The sequence below is a fragment of the Diceros bicornis genome, chromosome 34, assembly GCF_020826845.1.
Source record: "Diceros bicornis minor isolate mBicDic1 chromosome 34, mDicBic1.mat.cur, whole genome shotgun sequence".
In the NCBI taxonomy this organism is placed as follows: Eukaryota; Metazoa; Chordata; class Mammalia; order Perissodactyla; family Rhinocerotidae; genus Diceros; species Diceros bicornis.
In genome coordinates, this window is record NC_080773.1 from 23,252,450 (window position 1) to 23,276,306 (window position 23,857).

Genomic DNA, 23,857 nt, shown 5'->3' on the forward strand with positions numbered 1-23,857 from the left:
TTCTATGCTCGTTTTAGTCAGAGTTTTTATCATAAATGGATGCTGTATCTTGTCAAATGTTTTCTCTGCATCTATTGAGATGATCATGTGATTTTTATTCTTCATTTTATTAATGTGGTGTATTACGTTGATTGATTTGCGAATGTTAAACCATCCCTGCATCCCTGGAATAAATCCCACTTGATCATGGTGTATAATCTTTTTAAGGTATTGTTGTATGCGATTTGCTAGTATTTTGTTGAGGATTTTTGCATCTATGTTCATCAGTGATATTGGCCTGTAATTTTCTTTTTTTTGTGTTGTCCTTGTCTGGTTTTGGTATCAGGGTAATGTTGGCTTCGTAGAATGAGTTAGGGAGCTTGCCCCCCTCCTCAATGTTTTGGAAGAGTTTGAGAAGGATACGTATTAAGTCTTCTTTGAATGTTTGGTAGAATTCACCAGGGAAGCCGTCTGGTCCTGGACTTTTATTTTTTGGGAGGTTTGTGATTACCGTTTCGATGTCCTTACTGGTGATTGGTCTATTCATATTCTCTACTTCTTCTTGATCCAGTTTTGGAAGGTTATATGATTCTAAGAATTTATCCATTTCTTCCAGATTGTTGAATTGGTTGGCATATAGCTTTTCATAGTATTCTCTCATAATCTTTTGTATTTCTGAGGTGTCTGTTGTAACCTCTCCTCTTTCATTTCTGTTTTTACTTATTTGTGCCTTCTCTCTTTTTTTCTTGGTGAGTCTAGCTAAAGATTTGTCAATTATGTTGATCTTTTCAAAGAACCAGCTCTTGGTTTTGTTAATTTTTTCTATTGTTTTTTTGGTCTCTATTTCATTTATTTCTGCTCTGATTTTTATTATTTCCCTTCTTCTACTGATTTTGGGCTTTCTTTGTTCTTCTTTTTCCAGTTCCTTTAGGTGCATTGTTAGATTGTTTATTTGAGATTTTTCTTGTTTGTTGGGATAGGCCTGTATCGCTATAAACTTCCCTCTTAGAACCGCTTTTGCTGTATCCCATAAATTCTGGCATGTCGTATTTTCATTTTCATTTGTCTCCGGGTATTTTTTGATTTCTTCTTTGATTTCTTCGTTAACCCAGCCGTTGTTCAGTAGCATTTTGTTTAACCTCCACGTATTTGTGGCTTTTCTGATCTTCTTCCTATAGTTGATTTCTAGTTTCATACCGTTGTGGTAAGAAAAGATGCTTGGTATTATTTCAGTCTTCTTAAATTTATGGAGACTTGTTTTGTGGCCTAATATGTGATCAATCCTGGAGGATGTTCCATGTGCATTTGAAAAGAACGTGTATTCTTCGGTTTTTGGATGGAATGCTCTGTATATATCTACTAGGTCCATCTGTTCTAGTGTGTCGTTTAAGGCCAATGTTTCCTTATTGATCTTCTGTTTGGATGATCTATCCATTGGTGTAAGTGGAGTGTTAAAGTCCCCTACTATTATTGTGTTACTGTCTATTTCTCTTTTTATGTCTGTTAATAATTGCTTTATATATTCAAGTGCACCTACAGTGGGTGCGTAGATATTTACAAGTGTTATAGCCTCTTGTTGGATGGTTCCCTTGATCATTATGTAATGCCCTTCTTTGTCTCTTTTTACAGTTTTTGTTTTAAAGTCTATTTTGTCTGGTATGGGTCTTGCTACCCCAGCTTTCCTTTCATTGCCATTTGCGTGGAGTATCTTTTTCCATCCCTTCACTTTCAGTTTGTGAGTGTCTTTAGGTCTGAAGTGTGTGTCTTGTATGCAGCATATATATGGGTCTTGTTTTTTTATCCAGTCAGCCACCCTATGCCTTTTAATTGGAGCATTTAGTCCATTGACGTTTAAAGTAGCTATTGATAAGTATGTACTTACTGCCATTTTTTAACATTTTTTTTTCTCAGTGTTTTAGTAGTCCTTCTCTGTTCCTTTCTTCTTCTATACAGAATTGATGGTCACTTTAGTTTGACCTCTGTCTGAAAGATGTACTCTTAACTCCCCTCCTCCCTCCTTTTATGTTTTTGATACCATATCTAACCTCTTTTTTGTGTATTTCTATCCATTACTTTCTAATCATGGAAATAGATAATTTTTCCTATTTGTGGTCTTCTCTTTTCCCCTTAAATCAGTCCCTTTAACATTTCTTGTAGCACTGGTTTCTTGCTGACAAACTCCTTTAATTTTTGCTTATCTGGGAAAATTTTGATCTCTCCTTCCATTTTGAATGATAACGTTGCGGGGTAGAGTATTCTTGGCTGTAAGTTTTTTCCTTTTAGCACTTTAAATATATCATGCCATTCTCTTCTAGCCTGTAAGGTTTTCGCTGAGAAGTCAGCTGATAGCCTTATGGGGTTTCCTTTGTATGTAACTTGACATTCTCTTGCAGCTTTTCAGATTCTCTCTTTATCTTTAATTCTGGACATTTTGATTATGATGTGTCTTGGTGTGGGCCTCTTTGGGTTTATCTTGTTTGGGGCTCTCTGAGCTTCCTGTACGTGGATGTCTGTTTCCTTCCTTAGGTTAGGGAAGTTTTCATCTATTATTTCTTGAAATAGATTCTCTGCCCCCTTGTCTCGCTCTTCTCCTTCCGGGACACCTATAACACGGATGTTAGTGTGCTTGATGTTGTCCCAGAGGTCCCTTAGACTGTCCTCACTCTTTTTAATTTTTTTCTCTTTTACCTGTTCACCTTGGGTAATTTCTTCTAGTCTTTCGTCCAGCTCACAGATCCGTTCTTCTGTATCCTCTACTCTGCTTTTGAGTCCCTCTAATGAATTTTTCATTTCCAGTACTGTATTCTTCATTTCTGATTGGTTCTTTTTTATATCTTCCATTTCTTTGTTGACATTCTCACTGAGGTCATCTATTCTTCTCCCCAGATCAGTGAGCATCCTTAACACTCTTTGTTTGAACTCTCTGTCGGGTAGGTTGCTCATTTCTGTTTCACTTAGTTCCTTTTCTGGGGTTTTGTCCTGTTCCCTTACTTGGAATGTATTCTTTTGCCTCCTCATTTTGCCACTTTCCCTGTGCTTGTGTCTATGTATTAGGTAGGTCAGCTACGTCTCCTACTCTTGGATAGGTGACGTTATGTAAGTGATGGCTTAGGAAGCTTCCAGTGTGCTTCCCTCTGTTCTCAATGTTCCAGGGGTGACCCCTATGTGGGCTACATATGTCCTTCTGTTGTGGCCTGTTTGCTCTCCCTGTAGGCGCCCAGGGAGGCTGAGTTATGCTCCTGGCCAGCTGTTGTAATGCTCAGCTGCTTGTAGTTGTTGTAGGCCCTTCAGTCTCTTTATCAGGTGTGGGGAGCCCCAGCACAGTTGGCTGCAAGTTCTAATACCACATTTGTGTTGCAGTATTTCTTTTAAGTGAGTAGGCCCCCAGCGTGGCAGGTTGTTAGGCTCAGGGCCTTACAATTGCTGTAAGCCTCTAGCCTATTAAGTCTCTTGTCGGCTCTCTGAGGATTGCAGCTGGGTGGGGCTGGCCTCAGGCACAGGAGCACCCAATTCTTTCAGGCTTTGGAAGGTGGGGCAAACCCCCTATGTGGGTCTTTGAGAAGCACAAGTCTTCTGCAGCTGACAAACCCTGCCGCCCACAGGTCCACACACACAGTCAACACAGTCCTGCCCTGTGTGAACGCCCCAACCTCCCCAAGCGGACCCAGTCTCTCCACTGCAGGAGCCCCACACACTCCTCCACCGCCCCCCACTCTCCACCCTCTCCTTGTGCACACCCTGCCCCGCTCAAGTCAGCTCAGTTGCCAGGCTGCAGAGAATCCAGTCTCCAATCTATGTAGGCCCACAAGTTGCCTGAGGGCTTGTTGTTGGGTGGGGCCAGTCTCTAGGGTGGGCTGCCTGCCCTGGCTGAGCTGGATTAAATCGGTGCTCTAGTGGGTGGGGCAGACCCTGAGCTAGCAGGCCTCAGGGAGAACTCCAATGGCGTCTGTGTCAGCACGCCCACACTGGGCCACAACAATGGCCGCCGCCAATGTCCCAGTCCCTGGAGAGGTCTCCCCCCTCACCGAGATGTACTCAGGGCCTATTAGGTGAGTCTCTTGTCACCAAAGCACTGTGCACCTTTCTTTCTGGTGATTTTGGGATGCTTTCTGAAACGGGTGAGTTTGTGCATGGGCCCTTTAAGAGCCAGTTTTAGTTTCTATGTGAACCGGGTTTTCTGGGGGTACTCCGCAATGTTTTAGTAGCAGGCAAAGTCAGATATTATGCCGCTGGTCTCGATTGTGCTGGGTCCACAAAATGCCCACAGTGGGGGCGCTCCCCGGCTCAGGGCCCTGCGCCTCCAGGGAGGCTGCGTACCTGTGAGCTGCTCCTGGCGGCTGTGAAGCTGGCGGCTTGTGAAGGCAGCGTTTTTCTCTCCAGAAGGGAGTCTCTGCCTCTTCCACCTCAGTTAGGGTTGTCCGTTGTTGCAGGAGTTCCTCTTACCCAGTTTTCAGTTCTGTCTCAGGGGTAATTTTTCCACGAGTAGTTGTAAATTGGCTGTGTCCACGGGAGGAGGTGAGTTCAGAGTCTGCCTACGCCGCCATCTTGACTCCGCCTCTCTGCCTAAGATTGCTGTCTTAATTTCTCTTTCAAGTATTCATTGTTAGCGTACAGAAACACAAGAATTTCTGTTGATTTTCATCCTGTAACTTTACTAAATTCATTTATTGAGTTCTACCAGTTTTTTTTGTAGACTCTTTAGGGTTTTCTATATACAAGATCATGTTGTCTGCAAATAGAGATAATTTTACTTCTTGCTTTCTGATTTGGATGACTCTTTTTGTTTTCTTGCCTAATTGCTGTGGCTAGGACTTCCAGTACTATCTTGAATAGAAATAGTGAGAGTGGACATCCTTGTCTTTTTCCTGATCTTAGAAGAAAGTCTTTTCACTATTGAGTTTGGCGTTAGCTATGGGCTTGTCATATATGACCTTATTATTATGATGAAGAACATTCCTTTTATACCTGATTCATTGAGTTTTTATCATGAGGATGTTGAATTTTGTCAAATGCTTTTCCTGCATCTACTGAAATGATCATATGATTTTTATCCTTCACTCTCTTAATGTGGTGTATCATATTAATGTTTTGCATATGTTGAACCATCCTTGCATCCCATGGAGTATGATCCTTTTAACGTGCTCTTGAATTCAGGTTGCTATTATTTTGTTGAGGATTTTTATCCTCATCTATATTCATCAGGAATATCAATCTGTAGTTTTCTTATAGTGTCCTTATCTGGCTTTTGTAGCAGGGAAATGCTGACCTCGTAAATGAGTATGGGAGTGTTACCACCTCTTCAATTGTTTTGTAATTTGAGAAAGCTTGGCATTAATTATTTCTTTAACGTTTGCTAGAGTTTACCAGGAAGCCATCTGGTAACGGGCTTTTCTTTGTTGGGAGATTTTTAATTACAGAATAATTCTCGTTACCTGTTATTGGACTATTCAGATTTTCTATTTCTTCATGATTCAGTCTTGGTAGGTTGTATGTTTCTAGAAATTTATCCATTTCTTCTAGGTTATCCAAATTTTGGTGTGTAATTTGGTGTGTGCTCATAGTAGTTTCTTATGATTCTTATTATTTCTGTGGCACCTGCTATAATGTCTCCTGTTTCATTTCTTTTGTTTCTTTGAGTCTGTGCTGTTTTTTTTTCTCTTTGGTTTAGCTAAAAGTTTGTCAATTTTGTTAAATAAAAAAAATCTCTTATTTTCATTAATCTGATCTAATGTTTCTGGTATGTATATCATATTTTTCCTCCTCTGGTCTTTGCTATCCCCTCTTCTGCTAACTCTGGGCTTAGTTAGTTCTCTTTCTAGATTTTTGAAGTGTAAAGGTAGGGTTTTTTTTTTTTTGAGAACCTTGTTTTTCTTATTGTAGGCATTTTTAGGTATTATCTTCCCTCTTAGAACTGCTTTTGCTGCATCCATTAAGTTTTGATATGTTGTGCTTCCATTTTTGTTTATTTCATATTTTTAAAAATTTCTCTTTTAATTTCTTCTTTGACCTATTGGTTGTTCCTTCCTCCTGGATTCAATTTATTTATTCATAAAGTATAACTTAAACTAGTTCTCTCACAACAAAAGTATAAATTCCCTCAGTATTTTGCCTGACAATGTCTTTTATTATCCTCATTATTGAATGACAGTTTAACTGAATAGAATTCTCAGTTGATAATTAATTTCCCACTACACTTTGGCATTAAGAAGGCCTTGGGCATGGTAGAGAGCCACTCAAAAGTATAAAATAGTTAAGGTATGAAGCATAGAGTGAGAAGACTTACCTCCTTTGAAGGTAATATAAAATATAGAGAAAGGCAGTTTTCAAGGAAATGTGCCTGAGAATTTCCTACACTGATGAAATGTCAGTTGAAGGAACCACACCTAACCTCACAAAGAATTATTAGAAATAAATCTTCACCCAGTCTCTAGGAAAGCTGTAGTGGAAAAAAGGAAAGAAAGTCTTAAACCAGAGCAAAGACAGATAATTTCCAAATGAACAATAATTACAATAGCAACAATGAAGGCAAGAAGAAAGAAAAACATGTTCAAGGGCTATGAAAGTGACCCATCAACCATAAATTCTAAACACTTAACAGATTAGGGGCAGCAAGAATACCATCCCTCAGGCCACATGGCTCTCTGGACAGGATCTCTTTAGAGACCCATGAAAACTGGTCCAGATCTTCCTCCAGTGGAACAAGGCTCATTACAGGATAAGTACATGATGTTGGATAATAGTTTTCCACCCTTACTCTCATTCATTCAGTAAATAGTACAGGCCCAAATGTGCCAGACATTGTGCTATTAACTGTGCCCAGAGAGGGAACATAATAGATAGATCCCTGCTTTCAAATACTTTTTAATACACCCCCTCTTTCTGCCTCCCCAATATTCAGTGCCATATGGATCCTGGTTTGACCACACTCATGGCTGGATGTCCATGAAAGGGAAGGAGAACTTCCTGATACTGAGTTATGAAGAGTTGAAGCGGGTAACTATGATTCTTATGGTTAGCACACACCCTCTCACCATCTTCACTTCTCTAACTTCCCTCCATTCCTCTGTGACACTTTTCCCATCCTCAGTAAAAGTTTAACCTTGTGAAAGATCATTAGGAATGAGACTAGCTCCCTGTCTTCACTACCCTGCTTCTGGTTGACACTGCTCCGTTCCCTGCTCTCTTTCTTCATGTGTTCTTTCTGTTCTATCTTCCAACATCTAAAAGTCTTTTTTCATGCACTGAGACAGAGTACAATGGCTTATACTCACACTGGCAATGCTTCTAAATTTTCTAGGGGTAGGACACATGGTGCTGCTGATAACCTAGTGGTGGAGGGGATTGTGGAGAAGATGGGACTGGGTGGAAACAAGCTTGTTTCAAGAGATGTGTCCAACTGTGTAACTACCCATATCGACTGATAGAAGAAAGATGAAGTCATGAAATCAGTCTGTGTAATTATTCTGACAAGCCAAGTACTAGACTGAACAGTGATAGTTAAGAAAAGCTGTCAGATTATGCTCAAAACCAATAAGGGTGATTAAGCCATTGGAAGAACTTTACATATTAGTGGTATCCTGTATAAAAGAGAAAACAATGTAAACACAGGCTTTTGCTTTTGAGAAACATTATTTCCTGTCATCTTCCTCTGGATACTTCTGTCCAATCCTCTATGACCTCCACGAGAATTTCATTTTCACCAAGAAGCCTTTTGTAACAAGTTTAGCTACCTCAGGAACATGCTCCCACACCTTCCGGTACTTATGCTTTCAAGACACAAAATGGACATCTATTGTAGTAATTTCTACAGTTGTGTGTTTTCTTGTTAGATCATAATGAAAGCTCATGGGATAAAGAAACATTTTAAAGCATTACAACTCTCAGAGGAAGATCTACAATTCAAAGCATTCTTTCTCGGTATAAAATTCATTTTATTATAATTTCCCAGGATCGTGTGCCAAGTAATATTATTTGACTTAATTTACAAGAAGATGTTATGAAACTCTATCTGTTATTCAAATGTTAGTTATGGAAAATGGTATTATTTAATTGCACAGCCAGGATTTGAATTCAATCCCTTCAATCTCTGTCAAGTTCTCCCTAAACCTCTCTTGCTTAATCCTGATCATAATCGTATAGAAGACTTTCTAAAAGTCTCTTTAGAAAACCCAGGCCCTGTGTTTATTATTAAGGCTTCCTGAACTCAACTATACTGGGAAATCCATGTGGATCCTGCATTTTTTTCATCCTTCGTGCTCTTTCCTCTTTACCTTTTCCATGTCTTCCCTCTAGTCACATCCAACTGAATCACTTCTCTCTTCTCACATTATTCCCCTCTTCCTCCCGACCTCCTCCTTATCCTCACATTATTGTTTCTCCTTCTCACCTCCTTTCCTATGTTTTTTCTCTTTCATATCCTCTCTCTTGGTTTTTCTTCTTCTAGGACAGAAGAAGCAACACAGAGAAGATCTGCCAATTCCTGGGCAAGAAATTAGAACCAGAAGAACTGAACTCCCTCCTCAAGAATAGCTCCTTCCAGGTCATGAAAGAAAACAAGATGTCCAATTATTCCCTCCTGCGTGGTCAGTATTTAGATGAGAAGAATGGATCGATTCTGAGAAAAGGTAAAAGAAAATGCTCAGCCTTCAAAATCTATCAGTATGTGTGGAAGGCATTCTGGTGTTTACCGTAGGACACTAACAGTTGGGATGAGGGAGTGTTTGAATTTATCAACTCTCATTGCTCATCATCTTTTCAGATGCCCTTATCAAGGAGTCTCTTTTCATGGTACTCATGTGGGCTGAAGGCACTTGGAGAAAGTTGATTAGGACTGCAATGGTCATCTGACTTATGTGAGGTCATTCAGATTCTCTCTCCTCAGGATTTGATATGAGGCATATCCCTTCTACAAACACTGACCAGGTTAATTCACTACTCCAGCCAACTTGCCAGCTGAGATTGACCTGAGAAATGAGGACAGGATTGGGGATGGTCATGTTGGTCCTACCCCTCTTGTGACTTAGCACGTCTTTAACAAAGAAATGTATAAAGAATGACTCAACTGAGAAAAGGCTAGAGAAGATACTTTTCACTTAGCTGAGAGCCTGTCTTGCTCTCAGACACTGGAAGGCTCCTGTGATGAAAAATAATCGTGTCCATATCCTTGGGTCAAGATGTATAAAGAGTGTCTACTGCATGGAGCAGGAGCTCATTTTCCCAGAGCCCCATGGTTCAAATATATCCAGGATGGTACTTTATGGAAGGAAGAAATTAAGTGATTCAAAAGACTTCCAGGTAGTGGTGGCTGCACCTAGGGCAGAGGGGGACATCTGGAACATCAAGCCCAAGAGGCTCATTCTTTTTTTTTAAAATTTTGTGTTTATTGCAGTAACATTGGTTTATAACATTGTATAAATTTCAGGTGTACATCATTATACTTCTATTTCTGCATAGATTACATCATGTTCACCACCCAAATACTAATTACAACCCATCACCACACCCATGTGCCGAATTATTCCTTTCGCCCTCCCCCCTCCCCCCTTCCCCTCTGGTAACCACCAATCCAATCTCTGTCTCTATGCGTTTGTTTATTGTTGTTATTACCTACTACTTAATGAAGGAAATCATATGGTATTTGACCTTCACCCTCTGACTTATTTCACTTTGCGTAATACCCTCAATGTCCATGCACGTTGTCACAAATGGCTGGATTTCATTGTTTCTTATGGCTGAGTAGTATTCCATTGTGTATATATACCACATCTTCTTTATCCAAAAACTGTAAAAAGAGACAAACGGCATTACATAATGATCAAGGGAACAATCCAACAAGAGGATATAACACTTGTAAATATCTACGCACCCAACGTGGGGGCACCTAAATATACAAAGCAATTATTAACAGACATAAAAAGAGAAATAGACAGTAACACAATAATAGTAGGGGACTTTAGCAGTCCACTTACACCAACGGATAGATCATCCAAACAGAAGATCAATAAGGAAACATTGGCCTTAAATGACACACTAGAACAGATGGACCTAGTAGATACATACAGAGCATTCCATCCAAAAACCGAAGAATACACATTCTTTTCGAATGCACGTGGAACATCCTCCAGGATTGATCACATATTAGGCCACAAAACAAGTCTCCATAAATTTAAGAAGACTGAAATAATACCAAGCATCTTTTCTGACCACAACGGTATGAAACTAGAAATCAACTATAGGAAGAAGATCAGAAAAGCCACAAATACATGGAGATTAAACAAAATGCTACTGAACAACGACTGGGTTAACGAAGAAATCAAAGAAGAAATCAAAAAATACCTGGAGACAAATGAAAATGAAAATACGACATGCCAGAATTTATGGGATACAGCAAAAGCGGTTCTAAGAGGGAAGTTTATAGCGATACAGGCCTATCTCAACAAACAAGAAAAATCTCAAATAAACAATCTAACAATGCACCTAAAGGAACTGGAAAAAGAAGAACAAAGAAAGCCCAAAATCAGTAGAAGAAGGGAAATATTAAAAATCAGAGCAGAAATAAATGAAATAGAGACCAAAAAAACAATAGAAAAAATTAATAAAGCCAAGAGCTTGTTCTTTGAAAAGATCAACAAAATCGACAAACCTTTAGCTAGACTCACCAAGAAAAAAAGAGAGAAGGCACAAATAAATAAAATCAGAAATGAAAGAGGAGAAATTACAGTAGACACCTCAGAAATACAAAAGATTATAAGAGAATACTATGAAAAGCTATATGCCAACCAATTCGACAATCTGGAAGAAATGGATAAATTCTTAGAATCATACAACCTTCCAAAACTGGATCAAGAAGAAGTAGAGAATTTGAATAGACCAATCACCAGTAAGGAGATCAAAACAGTAATCAAAAACCTCCCCAAAAATAAAAGTCCAGGACCAGATGGCTTCCCTGGTGAATTCTACCAAACATTCAAAGAAGACTTAATACGTATCCTTCTCAAACTCTTCCAAAACATTGAGGAGGGGGGCAAGCTCCCTAACTCATTCTATGAAGCCAACATTACCCTGATACCAAAACCAGACAAGGACAACACAAAAAAAGAAAACTACAGGCCAATATCACTGATGAACATAGATGCAAAAATCCTCAACAAAATACTAGCAAATCGCATACAACAATACCTTAAAAAGATTATACACCATGATCAAGTGGGATTTATTCCAGGGATGCAGGGATGGTTTAACATTCGCAAATCAATCAACGTGATACACCACATTAATAAAACGAAGACTAAAAATCACATGATCATCTCAATAGATGCAGAGAAAGCATTTGACAAGATACAGCATCCATTTATGATAAAAACTCTGAATAAAATGGGTATAGAAGGAAAGTACCTCAACATAATAAAGGCCATATATGACAAACCCACAGCTAATATCATCCTCAATGGTGAAAAACTGAAACCTATCCCTCTAAGAACAGGAACCAGACAAGGATGCCCACTCTCACCACTCCTATTTAACATAGTACTGGAAGTCCTAGCCAGAATAATCAGGCAAGAGAAAGAAATAAAAGGGATCCAAATTGGAAAGGAAGAAGTGAAACTGTCAGTATTTTCAGATGACATGATTTTATATATAGAAAACCCTAACAAATCCACCAGAAAACTTTTAGAAGTAATAAACAAATATGGTAAAGTTGCAGGATACAAAATCAACATACAAAAATCAGTTGCATTTCTATACACTAACAACGAAATAGCAGAAAGAGAAATTAAGAATACAATCCCATTTACAGTTGCAACAAAAAGAATAAAATACCTAGGAATAAACTTAACCAAAGAGGTGAAAGAGCTGTACACAGAAAACTATGAAACACTGCTGAAAGAAATTGAAGAAGACACAAAGAAATGGAAAGATATTCCGTGCTCTTGGATTGGAAGAATTAACATAGTTAAGATGTCCATACTTCCTAAAGCCATCTATAGATTCAATGCAATCCCTATCAAAGTTCCAACAACATTTTTCACAGAAATAGAACAAAGAATCTTAAAATTTATATGGAACAACAAAAGACCCCGAATAGCTAAAGGAATCCTGAGAAAAAAGAACAAAGCTGGAGGTATCACACCCCCTGATTTCAAAATATACTACAAAGCTATAGTAACCAAAACAGCATGGTACTGGCACAAAAACAGACACACAGATCAATGGAATAGAATTGAAAGCCCAGAAATAAACCCACACATCTTTGGACAGCTAATCTTTGACAAAGGAGCCAAGAACATACAATGGAGAAAGGAAAGTCTCTTCAACAAATGGTGTTGGGAAAACTGGACAGCCACATGCAAAAAGATGAAAGTAGACCCTTACCTTACACCATACACAAAAATTAACTCAAAATGGATTAAAGACTTGAATGTAAGACCTGAAACTATGAAACTTCTAGAAGAAAACATAGGGAGTACACTCTTCAACATCAGTCTTAGCAACATATTTTCAAGCACCATGTCTGACCGGGCAAGAGAAACAATAGAAAAAATAAACAAATGGGACTACATCAAACTAAAAAGCTTCTGCACAGCAAAGGAAACAATCAACAAAATGAAAAGACAACCTAACAATTGGGAGAAGATATTTGCAAACCATACATCTGATAAGGGCTTAATCTCCAAAACATATAAAGAACTCATGCATCTCAACAACAAAAAAACTACCAACCCAATTAAAAAATGGGCAAAAGACCTGAACAGACATTTCTCCAAAGAAGATATACAGATGGCCAACAGACACATGAAAAGATGTTCAAAATCATTAACTATCAGGGAAATGAAAATCAAAACTACAATGAGATATCACCTCACGCCCGTCAGAATGGCTATAATTAACAAGACAGGAAACAACATGTGTTGGAGAGGATGTGGAGAGAAGGGAACTCTCATACACTGCTGGTGGGAGTGCAAACTGGTGCAGCCACTGTGGAAAACAGTATGGAGATTCCTCAAAAAATCAAGGCTAGAACTACCATATGATCCAGCTATTCCATTGCTGGATATTTATCCAAAGAACTTGAAAACACCAATGCATAAAGATACATGCACCCTTGTGTTCATTGTAGCGTTATTCACAATAGCCAAGACTTGGAAGCAACCTAAGTGCCCATCAAGGGGCGAATGGATAAAGAAGCTGTGGTATATATACACAATGGAATACTACTCAGCCATAAGAAACAATGAAATCCAGCCATTTGTGACAACATGCATGGACATTGAGGGTATTATGCAAAGCGAAATAAGTCAGAGGGAGAAGGTCAAATTCCGTTTGATTTCCTTCATTAAGTAGTAGATAACAACAACAATAAACAAACACTTAGAGACAGAGATTGGATTGGTGGTTACCAGAGGGGGAAGGGGAGAGGGAGGAGGGCGAAAGGGATAATTTGGCACATGTGTGTGGTGGTGGGTTGTAATTAGTATTTGGGTGGTGAACATGATGTAATCTATGCAGAAATAGAAGTATAATGATGTACACCTGAAATTTATACAATGTCATAAGCCAATGTTACTGCAATAAATAAAAAATTAAAAAAAATATATAAAGAAAAGTTTATGACTTTCTAAAACTTACATATTTTGGAGATGCCACACACATGCACACACACAAAGGAAATACATGTGGCATATCATACGTGATAAGTGTTATGAAGTAAAATACAACAAGGAGAGGGATTTACAGTTTTAAACTGGGTGGTGGGAGAGAACCTCACTGAGATGTTGCATTGGAGTAAAGATGTCAAAGGAGCAAATTAGCAAGACATGCATGTATCTGAGAGAACAGCATTCTGGGAAGGAGGAACAGGAAATGCAAATAGCCTGAGAAGGAGGAATGCTTGAGGCAGAATCAGAAGACTCAATGTGAGGGAGTAGAGTGAGCAAGTGGATGGTCATAGGTGATGGAGTCAGAGAAATAACAGGCACCAAGTGCCCTGAACCCATATGCACTTTCACTGAGTGAAACAGTAAGTTCTTGGAGAATTTGAGCAGGAAAGGACATGATCTGGCTTAACTTCTGAAGCAATCAAGATGGCTGCCATGCTGAGAATAACTTATAAAGGAGAAAGATCAAAAACAGAGAGACTAGTTAGAAGTCTAATGCAATAATCCAGGTGAGACATGATGTTGGCTTGGGCCAAGGCAGTAGAAATTGAGGTGGTAAGAAGTGGCCAGATTTTGTATGTATCAGAAGACATAACTGCAGTATTGCTGATGAATTGTATACAGGATGGGTTGGGAGAGAGGAGAATATAGGAAATTATTTCCAGATAGGTGGAAGTAGAAATGGAAGTATGATTGCCAGGCAGCATAAAGGCCTATCATTGAGCCATTGGTCATTCTACTCTATTAGTTACAATCTCCATGTCAAGTGGACAGAAGGAATAAGTCCAGGAGGAAATGTGCTGGTGTCTTGAGACCTACCTTTCGATCTGATCTGAATCTCTATTTCATGTTTGTCAGGCATTTCTGGGGACTGGAAAAATTACTTCACAGTGGCCCAAGCTGAAGCCTTTGATAAAATATTCCAGGAGAAGATGGCAGATCTTCCTCAAGAGCTGTTCCCATGGGAATAATGTTCTAAAACTTCTGGATCTTATCTTTTCCAAACATAAAGGTATGAAACTAGGAATCAATTACAAGAATAAAACTAGAAAATTTACAAATATGTGGATATTAAACAACATGGTACTGAACAACCAGTGGGTCAAAGAGGAAATTGAAAGAGAAATAAAAAATATCTAGAGACAAATAAAAATGGGAATCCAACATACCAAAACTTATGGAATGCAGCAAAAGCAGTCTGAGAAGGAAGTTTATAGCTATAAACATCTACATTAAGAAACAAGTAAGGGGCCAGCCAGGCGATGTAGTGGTTAAGTTCGCGCACTCTGCTTTGATGGCCCGGGGTTCATGGGTTCAGATCCTTGGTGTGGACCTATGCACCGCTTATCAAGCCATGCTGTGGCAGTGTCCCATATAAAGTAGAGGAAGCTGGGCATGGATGTTCGCCCAGGGCCAATCTTCCTCAGCAAAAAGAGGAGGATTGGCAACAGATGTTAACTCAGGGCTAATCTTCCTCACCAAAAAACAAAACAAAACAAGAAAGATCTCAAATAAATAACCAAACTTTACTCCTAAAAGGACTAGAAAAAGAAGAACAAGCTAAGTGCAAAGTTAATACAAGGAAAGGAGTAACAAAGATCAGAGAGGATACATGAGATAGAGACTAAAAAGAAAATAGAAAAGATGAACGAAACTAAAAGCTGGTTTTTTGAAAAGATAAACAAAACAGATGAACCTTTAGCTAGACTCACCAGAAAAAAAGAGAGAGGATTCAAATAAATAAAATTAGAAATGAAAGGAGAGACATTACAACTGATACCACAGAAATACAAAGGATCGTAAGAGACTACTATGAACATGAAATGCCAAAAAATTGGACAACCTAGAGAAATGGATAAATTCTTAGAAAGATACAACCTACCAAGACTGAATCATGAAGAAATAGATAATTTGAACAGATTAATTACTAGTAAGGAGCTTACTCAATAGTAAAAAAATCTCCCAACAAACAAAAAGTCCAGGACCAGATGGCTTCACTGGTGAGTTCTACCAAACATTTAAAGATGAATTAACAGCAATCCTCCTCAAAATCTTGCAAAATACTGAAGAGTAGAGAACACTCCCAAACTCATTTTATGAGGCCAACATGACCCTGATACCAAAACCAAACAAGAACACTTCAAAAAAAGGAAATTACAGGCTAGTGTCCCTGATGAACATAGAGATGCAAAAATACTCAACAAAATATTAGCAAACCAAATTCAACAGTGCATTAAAAGGATCATATGCCATGATCAAGTGTGATTTATTCCAGGAACACAAGGATGGTTCAATATCCAGAAATCAATCAATATGATACATCACATTAACAAAGTGAAGGATAAAAATCATATGCACATCTTAATAGATGCAGAAAAAGCATCAGACAAAATTCAACATCAACTCAGGATAAGAACTATCAAGGAACTGGGTATAGATAGAATGTATCTTAATACAATAAAGGCTGTAGATGACAAGCTTGCAGCTAACATCATATTCAACAGTGAAAAGCTGAAAGTGTTTCCTCTAAAATCAGGAGCAAGATAAGGATGCCCACTATCACCACTTTTATTCAACATGGTATTGGAAGTCATAGCCAGGCAATCAGACAAGAAGAAAATAAAAGGCATCCAAACTGGAAACGAAGAAGTAAAACTGTTTCTATTTGCAGATGACATAATATTACACACAGAAAACACTAAAGACTCCACCAGAAAATTTGTTGATTGTTAGAACTAATCAACAAATTCAGTAAACTTGCAGGATACAAAATTAACTTACAAAAATCAGTTGCATTTCTATCCACTAACAATGAACTGTCAGAAGGAGAAATTAAGAAAACAATGCCATTTACAATTGCATCAAAAGGAATAAAATACCTAGGAATAAATTTAACCAAGAAAGTGAAAGATCTGTAAACCAGAAGCTATGACGTTGGTGAAAGAAATTGAAGAAGCGATAAATAAATGGAAATATATTGCATGTTTGTGGATTGAAAGAATTAATATTGTTAAATTGTCCATAGTACCCAAAGCAATCTGCAGATTCAATGCAATCCATATCAAAACTCCAATGACATTTTTCACAGAAACAGGAAAAAGTATTCTAAAATTTGTCCAGAACCTCAAAATCCCCAGAATAGCAAAAGCAATCCTGAGATAGAACAAAGCTGAAGGTATCACACTTCCTGATTTTAACTCTATTAAAAGTCTATAGTAATCACAACATTGTGGTATAGGTATAAAAACATACACATAGATCAATGGAAGATAATAACCCAGAAATAAACCAGTGCCTATATGGTCAAATAATTTATGACAAGGAACCCAAGACTGTACAATGGGAAAAGGACAGTCTCTTCAATAAATGGTGTTGGGAAAACTGGACAGCTACGTGCAAAAGAATGGAACTGGATTCCTGTCTTATACCATACACAGAAATTAACCCAAGATGGCCTGAAGACTTGAACATAAGACCTAAAACCACAAAATTCCTAGAAGAAAACATAGAGGAAAAGATCATTGCCATTGGTCTTGGCAATGATTTTTTGGATTTGACACCAAAAGCAAAGGCAACAAAAGCGAAAATAAACAAGTAGGATTCCATCAAACTAAAAAGCTCCTGTACAGCAAAGGAAACCATCAACAAAACGAAAAGGCAACCTATGGAATGGGAGAAAATATTTGCAAATCATATATCTGATAAGGGGTTAATATCCAAGATATATAAAGAACTCATACAACTCAATAAGAAAGAAACCCAAACAATCCTATTAAAAATTGGGCAGAGGATCTGAATAGATATTTTTCCAAAGAAGACATACAAATGTTCAACAGGTACATGAAAAGGTCCTCAACATCACTAATCATCAGGGAAATGCAAATCAAAACCACAATAAGCTATTACCCCCAACCTGTTAGGATGTGTATTATCAAAAACACTTAATATATAACAAACATTAGCAAAGATGTGGAGAAACAGGAACCTTTGTACACTGTTCTTGGGAATGTAAATTTGTGCAGCTACTATGGAAAACAGTACGGCGCTTCCTCAAAAAATTAAAAGTAGAACTACTATATGATCCAGCAATTCCACTCCTGGATATATAGAAGAAGTGAAATCACGATCTCAAAGAGATATCTGCACTCCCATGTTCAATGCATCATTTTTCACAATAGCCAAGACATGGAAACAACCTAAACGTCCATCGATGAATGAGTGGATAAGGTAAATGTGGTCTATACAAACAAGAGAATATTACTGAGCCTTAAAGAAGAAGGAAATTTTGCCATTTTCAACAACACGAATGAACTAGAAGGACATTACACTAAGTGAAATATGCCAGACAAAGAAGGACAAATACTGTATGATTCCACTTCTATGAGGTATCTAAAATAGTCACCCTCATAGAAAGAGAGAGTAGAATGGTAGTTGCCAGGGGCCAGGGGGAGAGGGAAATGGGGAGTTGTTGTTTAAGAGGTATAAAGTTTCAGTTATACAAGATGAAAAAATTCTAGAGATTTTCTGTACAATATTGTGCCTATTATAGTTAACAATGTGCTATTGTGCATTTAAAAATTTATGAAGAGGGTAGATCACATGTTAAATGTTCATACCACAATAAAACCTTAAATAATTAAGTAAATAAGTAGACAATCTTTTTTTTTTCAAAAAAGAAAGAATGAAAAGGAATGAAGAAAATTTCAAAGCAATGATCTAAACTTCTACCTCAAGAAAAGGAAGAGCAAAATAAACCCAAAGCAAACATAAGGAAAGAAATAATAAAGACTAAAACAGAAATCAGTAAAATTGAGAACAGAAAAGCAATAGAGAAATCAATGAAACAAAGCTGATACTTTGAAAAAAAAAACAAACTTAAAACTCTATCAAGACTTACTGGGAGAGAGAAAAAAGAGACAGTTATCAACATTACAAATGTGAGAGGAGAAATGACCAGACACCACAGACATTTAAAAGATAACAATGGAATGCTATGGATAACTATCTACATAAATTCATCAATTTATATTAAATGGACCAATTCTTCAAAAACACTAACTGCCAAATGTCATCCAAGATGAAATGTGGATAGTCCTATAACAAATAAAAGAAATCAGAGTCATAGTTTAATACCTTCTGAAAAAGAAACCTCCAGGCCTAGATGATTTTATCACAGAATTCCAGCAAACACTTAAGGAAAAATAAGACCAATTCTACACATTTTGTTCCAGAATAGAGAAGAGGAGTAAACACCTCTCAACTCATTTTCTGAGGCCAGCATTATCCTGATACTAACAACAGAAGACACTACACAGAAAGAAAACTACAGACCAATATTGTTTATAAACACCAATGCAGAAATTCTCAACAAAATATTAGAAAATTGGATCCAACAATATACACAAAAATAATAAGTCATGACTAAGTGAGATTTCTCCCAAGAATGCAAGGCTGATTCAATATTCAGAAATCAATCTATGTAATCCACCATACCAGCAGACTAAAGTAGAAAAATCACATAAACATATCAACTGATGCAGAAAAATATTTAACAAAACTCAACGTACATTCTTGATAAACACTTTCAGAAAACTAACAATAGAAGGAACTTCCTGTCCCTAGTAAAGGCATCTATAAGCATCGATGACTAACATCCTACTTCATAGTGACAGACTGAATGCTTCCTCCCCTAGACTGGACACCAGGCAAGGAAGTTCAGGATCACACTCCTATTCACCCATATCCTAGAAGCCCGAGTCAATGCAATAAGGCAGGAAAAGGAAAGAAAAGTCACACAGCTTGGAAAAGGAGAACTATCCCGGTTTGCAGGCATCGTAGAATCTACAACAAAAGAAAAGAAAACGATAAAACTACTAGAGATAACAAGTGAATTTAGCAAGATTGTGATACAAGATCGACCCATAAATATTAACGGTATTTAATATAGTAGCAAAGTAAAATTGGAAACTAAAATTTTAAAATATCATTCATCATATCTCCTCATAAAAATACTTAGGGGCTGGCCCAGTGGAGTAGTGGTTAAGTTCACACTCTCCACCTCGGCAGCCCGGGGTTCACAGGTTTGGACTCTGGGTGTGGACCTATGCACTGCTTATCAAGCCGTGCTGTGGCAGGTGTCCCACATATAAAGTAGAGGAAGATGGGCACAGATGTTAGCCCAGGGGCAATTTCCCTCAGTGAAAAGAGGAGGATTGGAAACAGATGTTAGCTCAGGGCTGCTCTTCTTCACACACACATACAAAAACACAACTTAGGCATAAATAAAATATGGAGAGGATCTGTATTCTGATAACTACAAAGCTGATGAAAGAAGTCAAAGAAGGTCCAAATATATGAAGAAACATACTATGTTTATGGTCTGGGAGACTCAACATAGTAAAGATGTCAGTTCTCCCCAAATGTAGCTAAAGCTTTAACCCAACCACAATCAAAATCCCAACGGGGGGCCGGCCCGGTGGCGCAAGCAGTTGAGTGCGTTCGCTCCCCTACGGTGGCCCGGGGTTCGCTGGTTCGGATCCTGGGCGTGGGTGCACCAACGCACCGCTTGTCAAGCCATGCTGTGGCGGCGTCCCATATAAAGTGGAGGAAGATGGGCATGGATGTTAGCCCAGGGCCAGTCTTCCTTAGCAAAAAAAAAAAAAAAAAGAGGAGGATTGGCAGATGTTAGCTCAAGGCTGATCTTCCTCACACACACACACACAAATCCCAACAGGACTTTTTGAAAATCCCTACAGTACTTTTTGTAGATATAGACAAGCTGGTTGTAAAATTTGTATGGAAAGGCAAAGGAATTAAAATAGCTTAAACAATTTTGAAAAAGAAGAATAAATTTGAGGAGTTACACTCTGCACATTTAAGAATTCCTATGAAGCTACAGTAATCAATACAATGTGACACAAAGATAATGGAAGAGAAATAGAGATGCCAGAAATAGACCCACACAGATATGATCAATTGTATTTGAGCAAAGGTGCGAACCCAATTAAATGGAGAAAGGAAATTCCTTTCAAAAATGGTGATGTTACAAATAAGTTGGACCTAAACTTCACACCTTATACAAAAATTAGTTCAAAATGGATCATAAATCTAAATATAAAACATAAAACTAGAATAAAAGAAAATATTCATGACCCGGGGTTAGGCTAAGAGTTCCTAGAAATGACATCAAAAGCATGACCCATAAAAGAAAAGTGAGAAATCAGACTTCATAAAAAATGTTTAAAGATTTCCTCTGTGAAGGATCCTGTTAAGAGAATGAAAAGACAATCTACAGGTGGGGAAAAATATTTGTAAATAACGTATCTGGCAAAGGACTTGTTCTAGAATATATCAGACTATATAAAGAACTCTCAAAACTCAGCAGTAAGTAAACAACCATTTTTTTAATGAAAAAAGATTTGAACAAACACTTCACCAAAGAGAATACAAAGATGGAAAAATAAGCACATGAGAAGGTTTAGTGTCATTAGCCCTTAGGGAAATAAAAAATTAAAGCCACAATAAGACACCAGGACATACCTATGAGAATGGCTAAAAGAAAAAATACTCACATGACCTAGTGCTAGCAGGGATGGAAACAGCTGAATCTCTTATGAACTGCTGGTGTCTTAGTGCATCTGGGCTCCTATGAAAAAATACCATAGACGGGGTGGCTTATAAACAACAGAAATTTATTTCTCACAGTTCTGGAGGCTGGGAGTCCGAGATCAGGTCCCAGTGTGGTCGGTGAGGTCTCTCTTCTTGGGTGGCAGACATCTGCTTGTATCTGAACTGGGCGGAAGGGGTATGCTAACTCTCTGGGGTCTCTTTGATCAGGGCGCTCATCCCATTCATGAGGCCTTAACCTCACTCTCATGACCTAATCACCTCCCGAAGTCCCCACCTCCTCATGCCGTCCCCTTGGGCATTAGGTTTTCAACATAAGAATTCAGAGGGATACAGTCAGACCACATCACACAGCTTATCGAGACCTAGAGGCCTCCCTGAGGTGAGCATTCTGTAGGGACCCGACAGGCCCTGTTGGACGTAGAGTTTGGGGGAGCGGGGTGAATTGTCTGGTGGGATGGAGGCTCCTGTCAGCAGACTCTAGGTTATGACAGGTGAGGTGTCTTTTCCTCTCTCTGTCCTGGTTTCTTCTCAACTTTCTGACTGTTCCTTTTCCGTCTCCTTTGCCAATTCTCCCTTCTTTTCTCAGATATAAGTGCTGGATTTTCTTAGATCTCTATCTTGGATTCCTTTTTTTTGTGTGTGTGTGAGGAAGATTGTCCCTGCGCTAACATCTGTGCCAATCATCCTCTATTTTGTATACGGGATGCCGCCACAGCATCGCTTGACAAGTGGCACATAGATCTGCACCTGGGATCCGAACCTGCGAACCCCAGGCTGCTGAAGTGGAGCACGTGAACTTAACCCCACTTTCCCTCTAGCCAGGCAGAGGAGCCAACAGACCTGGGTCTCAGTGATGACTCTGTCTCACTCACACAGTGCTCCATCCTCTGCACCACTCAGAGACTCAGCTTCTGGATGCTAGAAAATGGGTTACCTCTTCTATTTTCTCCAATACTCGTGTTTTCATCCTAGAACTGGAGCTCCATAGAAACTAAAACTAGAAACTGATCATTCTCATGAATTTTTCTCCAGACCCCTGGACAGGGGTTGTGTTCTTTGTTTCTTTTCTTCCACACTTTGTTCCTCCTGGACAAAGGAACATCCTGTGTCTCTGGGCCCAAATATATCCCACGCTGTTCCTGGGATATCTCAAAATGGGTTTCCTCTTCTTCACCTGTTGATTGAGGGACCCCATCTGTCCCTTCTGGCAAATGGACCCTCAGTCCCGGTCTCTCCAGATTTCTGTTTGACTTCCTTCTGCCCTCTCTCCAATCCTCACAAGGCAAAGACACTTCTACCAGCACCACCTCCATCTCCACCCCAGAGCACCCAGAACAGATTTAAGCTTGAACTTTACCCATTTGTTGAAGGTGCAAACAATGAACTCTCTTCATATACACCCTGAGTCTTTTTCCTACATGCACAGTGGCTGAGTCTAAAAGATTCACCTTCTCCAGAGTAAAACACACAGCAGATTCTTATCTTTACCATGATGCCATGGATACCAATGGACCTACAAGGATCACCATGAAAACCAACAACGATAGATCACCATGGGTCATAGGGATCTCCATGGGTCCCAACAGATCACCAGTGCTGACGATAACTATACGATTGACGGTATAATAGTTTTTGTTTTGCTACAGGTAGAAAACAAAGAGAAATTCTTGCTCTGGCACTGCCAGGGGGACACAGATGTGGGGAAGTTCCTAGACCTGCCCTCAGGAAGTCCCCACCTCCCTCCTTCCTGAGCTGAGCAGGAAATCCAGATGCTGCCACTGGGGATGGTCAGCACACAGCCTGGGATTGTGAGGAGAGGAGGGTAGAGCTTCCTGGGTGATGGCGAAGATTCCCGATTCAGAAGGAGGTGAGGGTGCAGGGACTGCTTGGGTGAGAGGAGAAATGGAATGAGAAGATGAGGAGGGAGGAATCCTGTGCTACCTAATCCATCACTTTCTATTCAGACAGTCAGGGCAAATGCAAACTCTGTCTCCATTGGATTATAAAATTAATCCATTTTCCATTCACTGGTTGGCCTTTGGTGCCAGGAGGTCGCCAAGTGCACCACTCACCCGGCCCCTGCTCAGGGTGAGTCTGTATCTTGTCTCACACCTTTCCCCCAGGAAGCCCACAGGGACTTCTCCCACCTCAGTCTCCTAGGATAAACGGAAAATTACATTCTTCTCTGCACTCAGCACAATATCATGGTCTGACTGGGGTGGGGTTCCAGTGTTTTTAAGTGTGTCCATCCCTACCAGGGTCTGTCAATAAGCAAGGCGGGCTTTCTGTATATCCTGGCTGTCTGTCTCCCCTCTCACACCAAGCATGCCCCTCCAGAGCCTGTCACATGAGTGACCCCCTCCCAAATCTGATCTAATTCTCTCTCCACTCTGCCGAGGCTGACCTGGCCTAAGAGGATTGGAGCATTTGCTAAATGGGACCAGGACAGGGTCAGAGAACTCACTGTGGGGACACCCAGGATCCAGGACGGCCACAAGGGGGCAGCAGAGGAAGCAGGAGACTGGAGACAGAGGGGCAGAGAGAAGGGGTGAGGGGGTCTCTTCCAGCGTTGGGGGCGTGGATATCAAAGGAAG

At 39.3% G+C, this 23,857-nt stretch overlaps 1 protein-coding gene across 1 annotated transcript in view; it reads left to right on the forward strand.

Annotated features, from left to right (window-relative positions):
- LOC131397084 (sulfotransferase 2A1-like) overlaps positions 1-14,605 on the forward strand; it is a 30,711-nt gene extending 16,106 nt beyond the window's left edge. The window contains exons 4-6 of the mRNA XM_058529721.1: positions 6,878-6,972; positions 8,423-8,603; positions 14,493-14,605. Coding sequence (XP_058385704.1) covers positions 6,878-6,972; positions 8,423-8,603; positions 14,493-14,605 — 389 coding nt within the window. The remainder of the gene's footprint in view (positions 1-6,877; positions 6,973-8,422; positions 8,604-14,492) is intronic.
- The last annotated feature ends 9,252 nt before the right edge of the window (positions 14,606-23,857 follow it).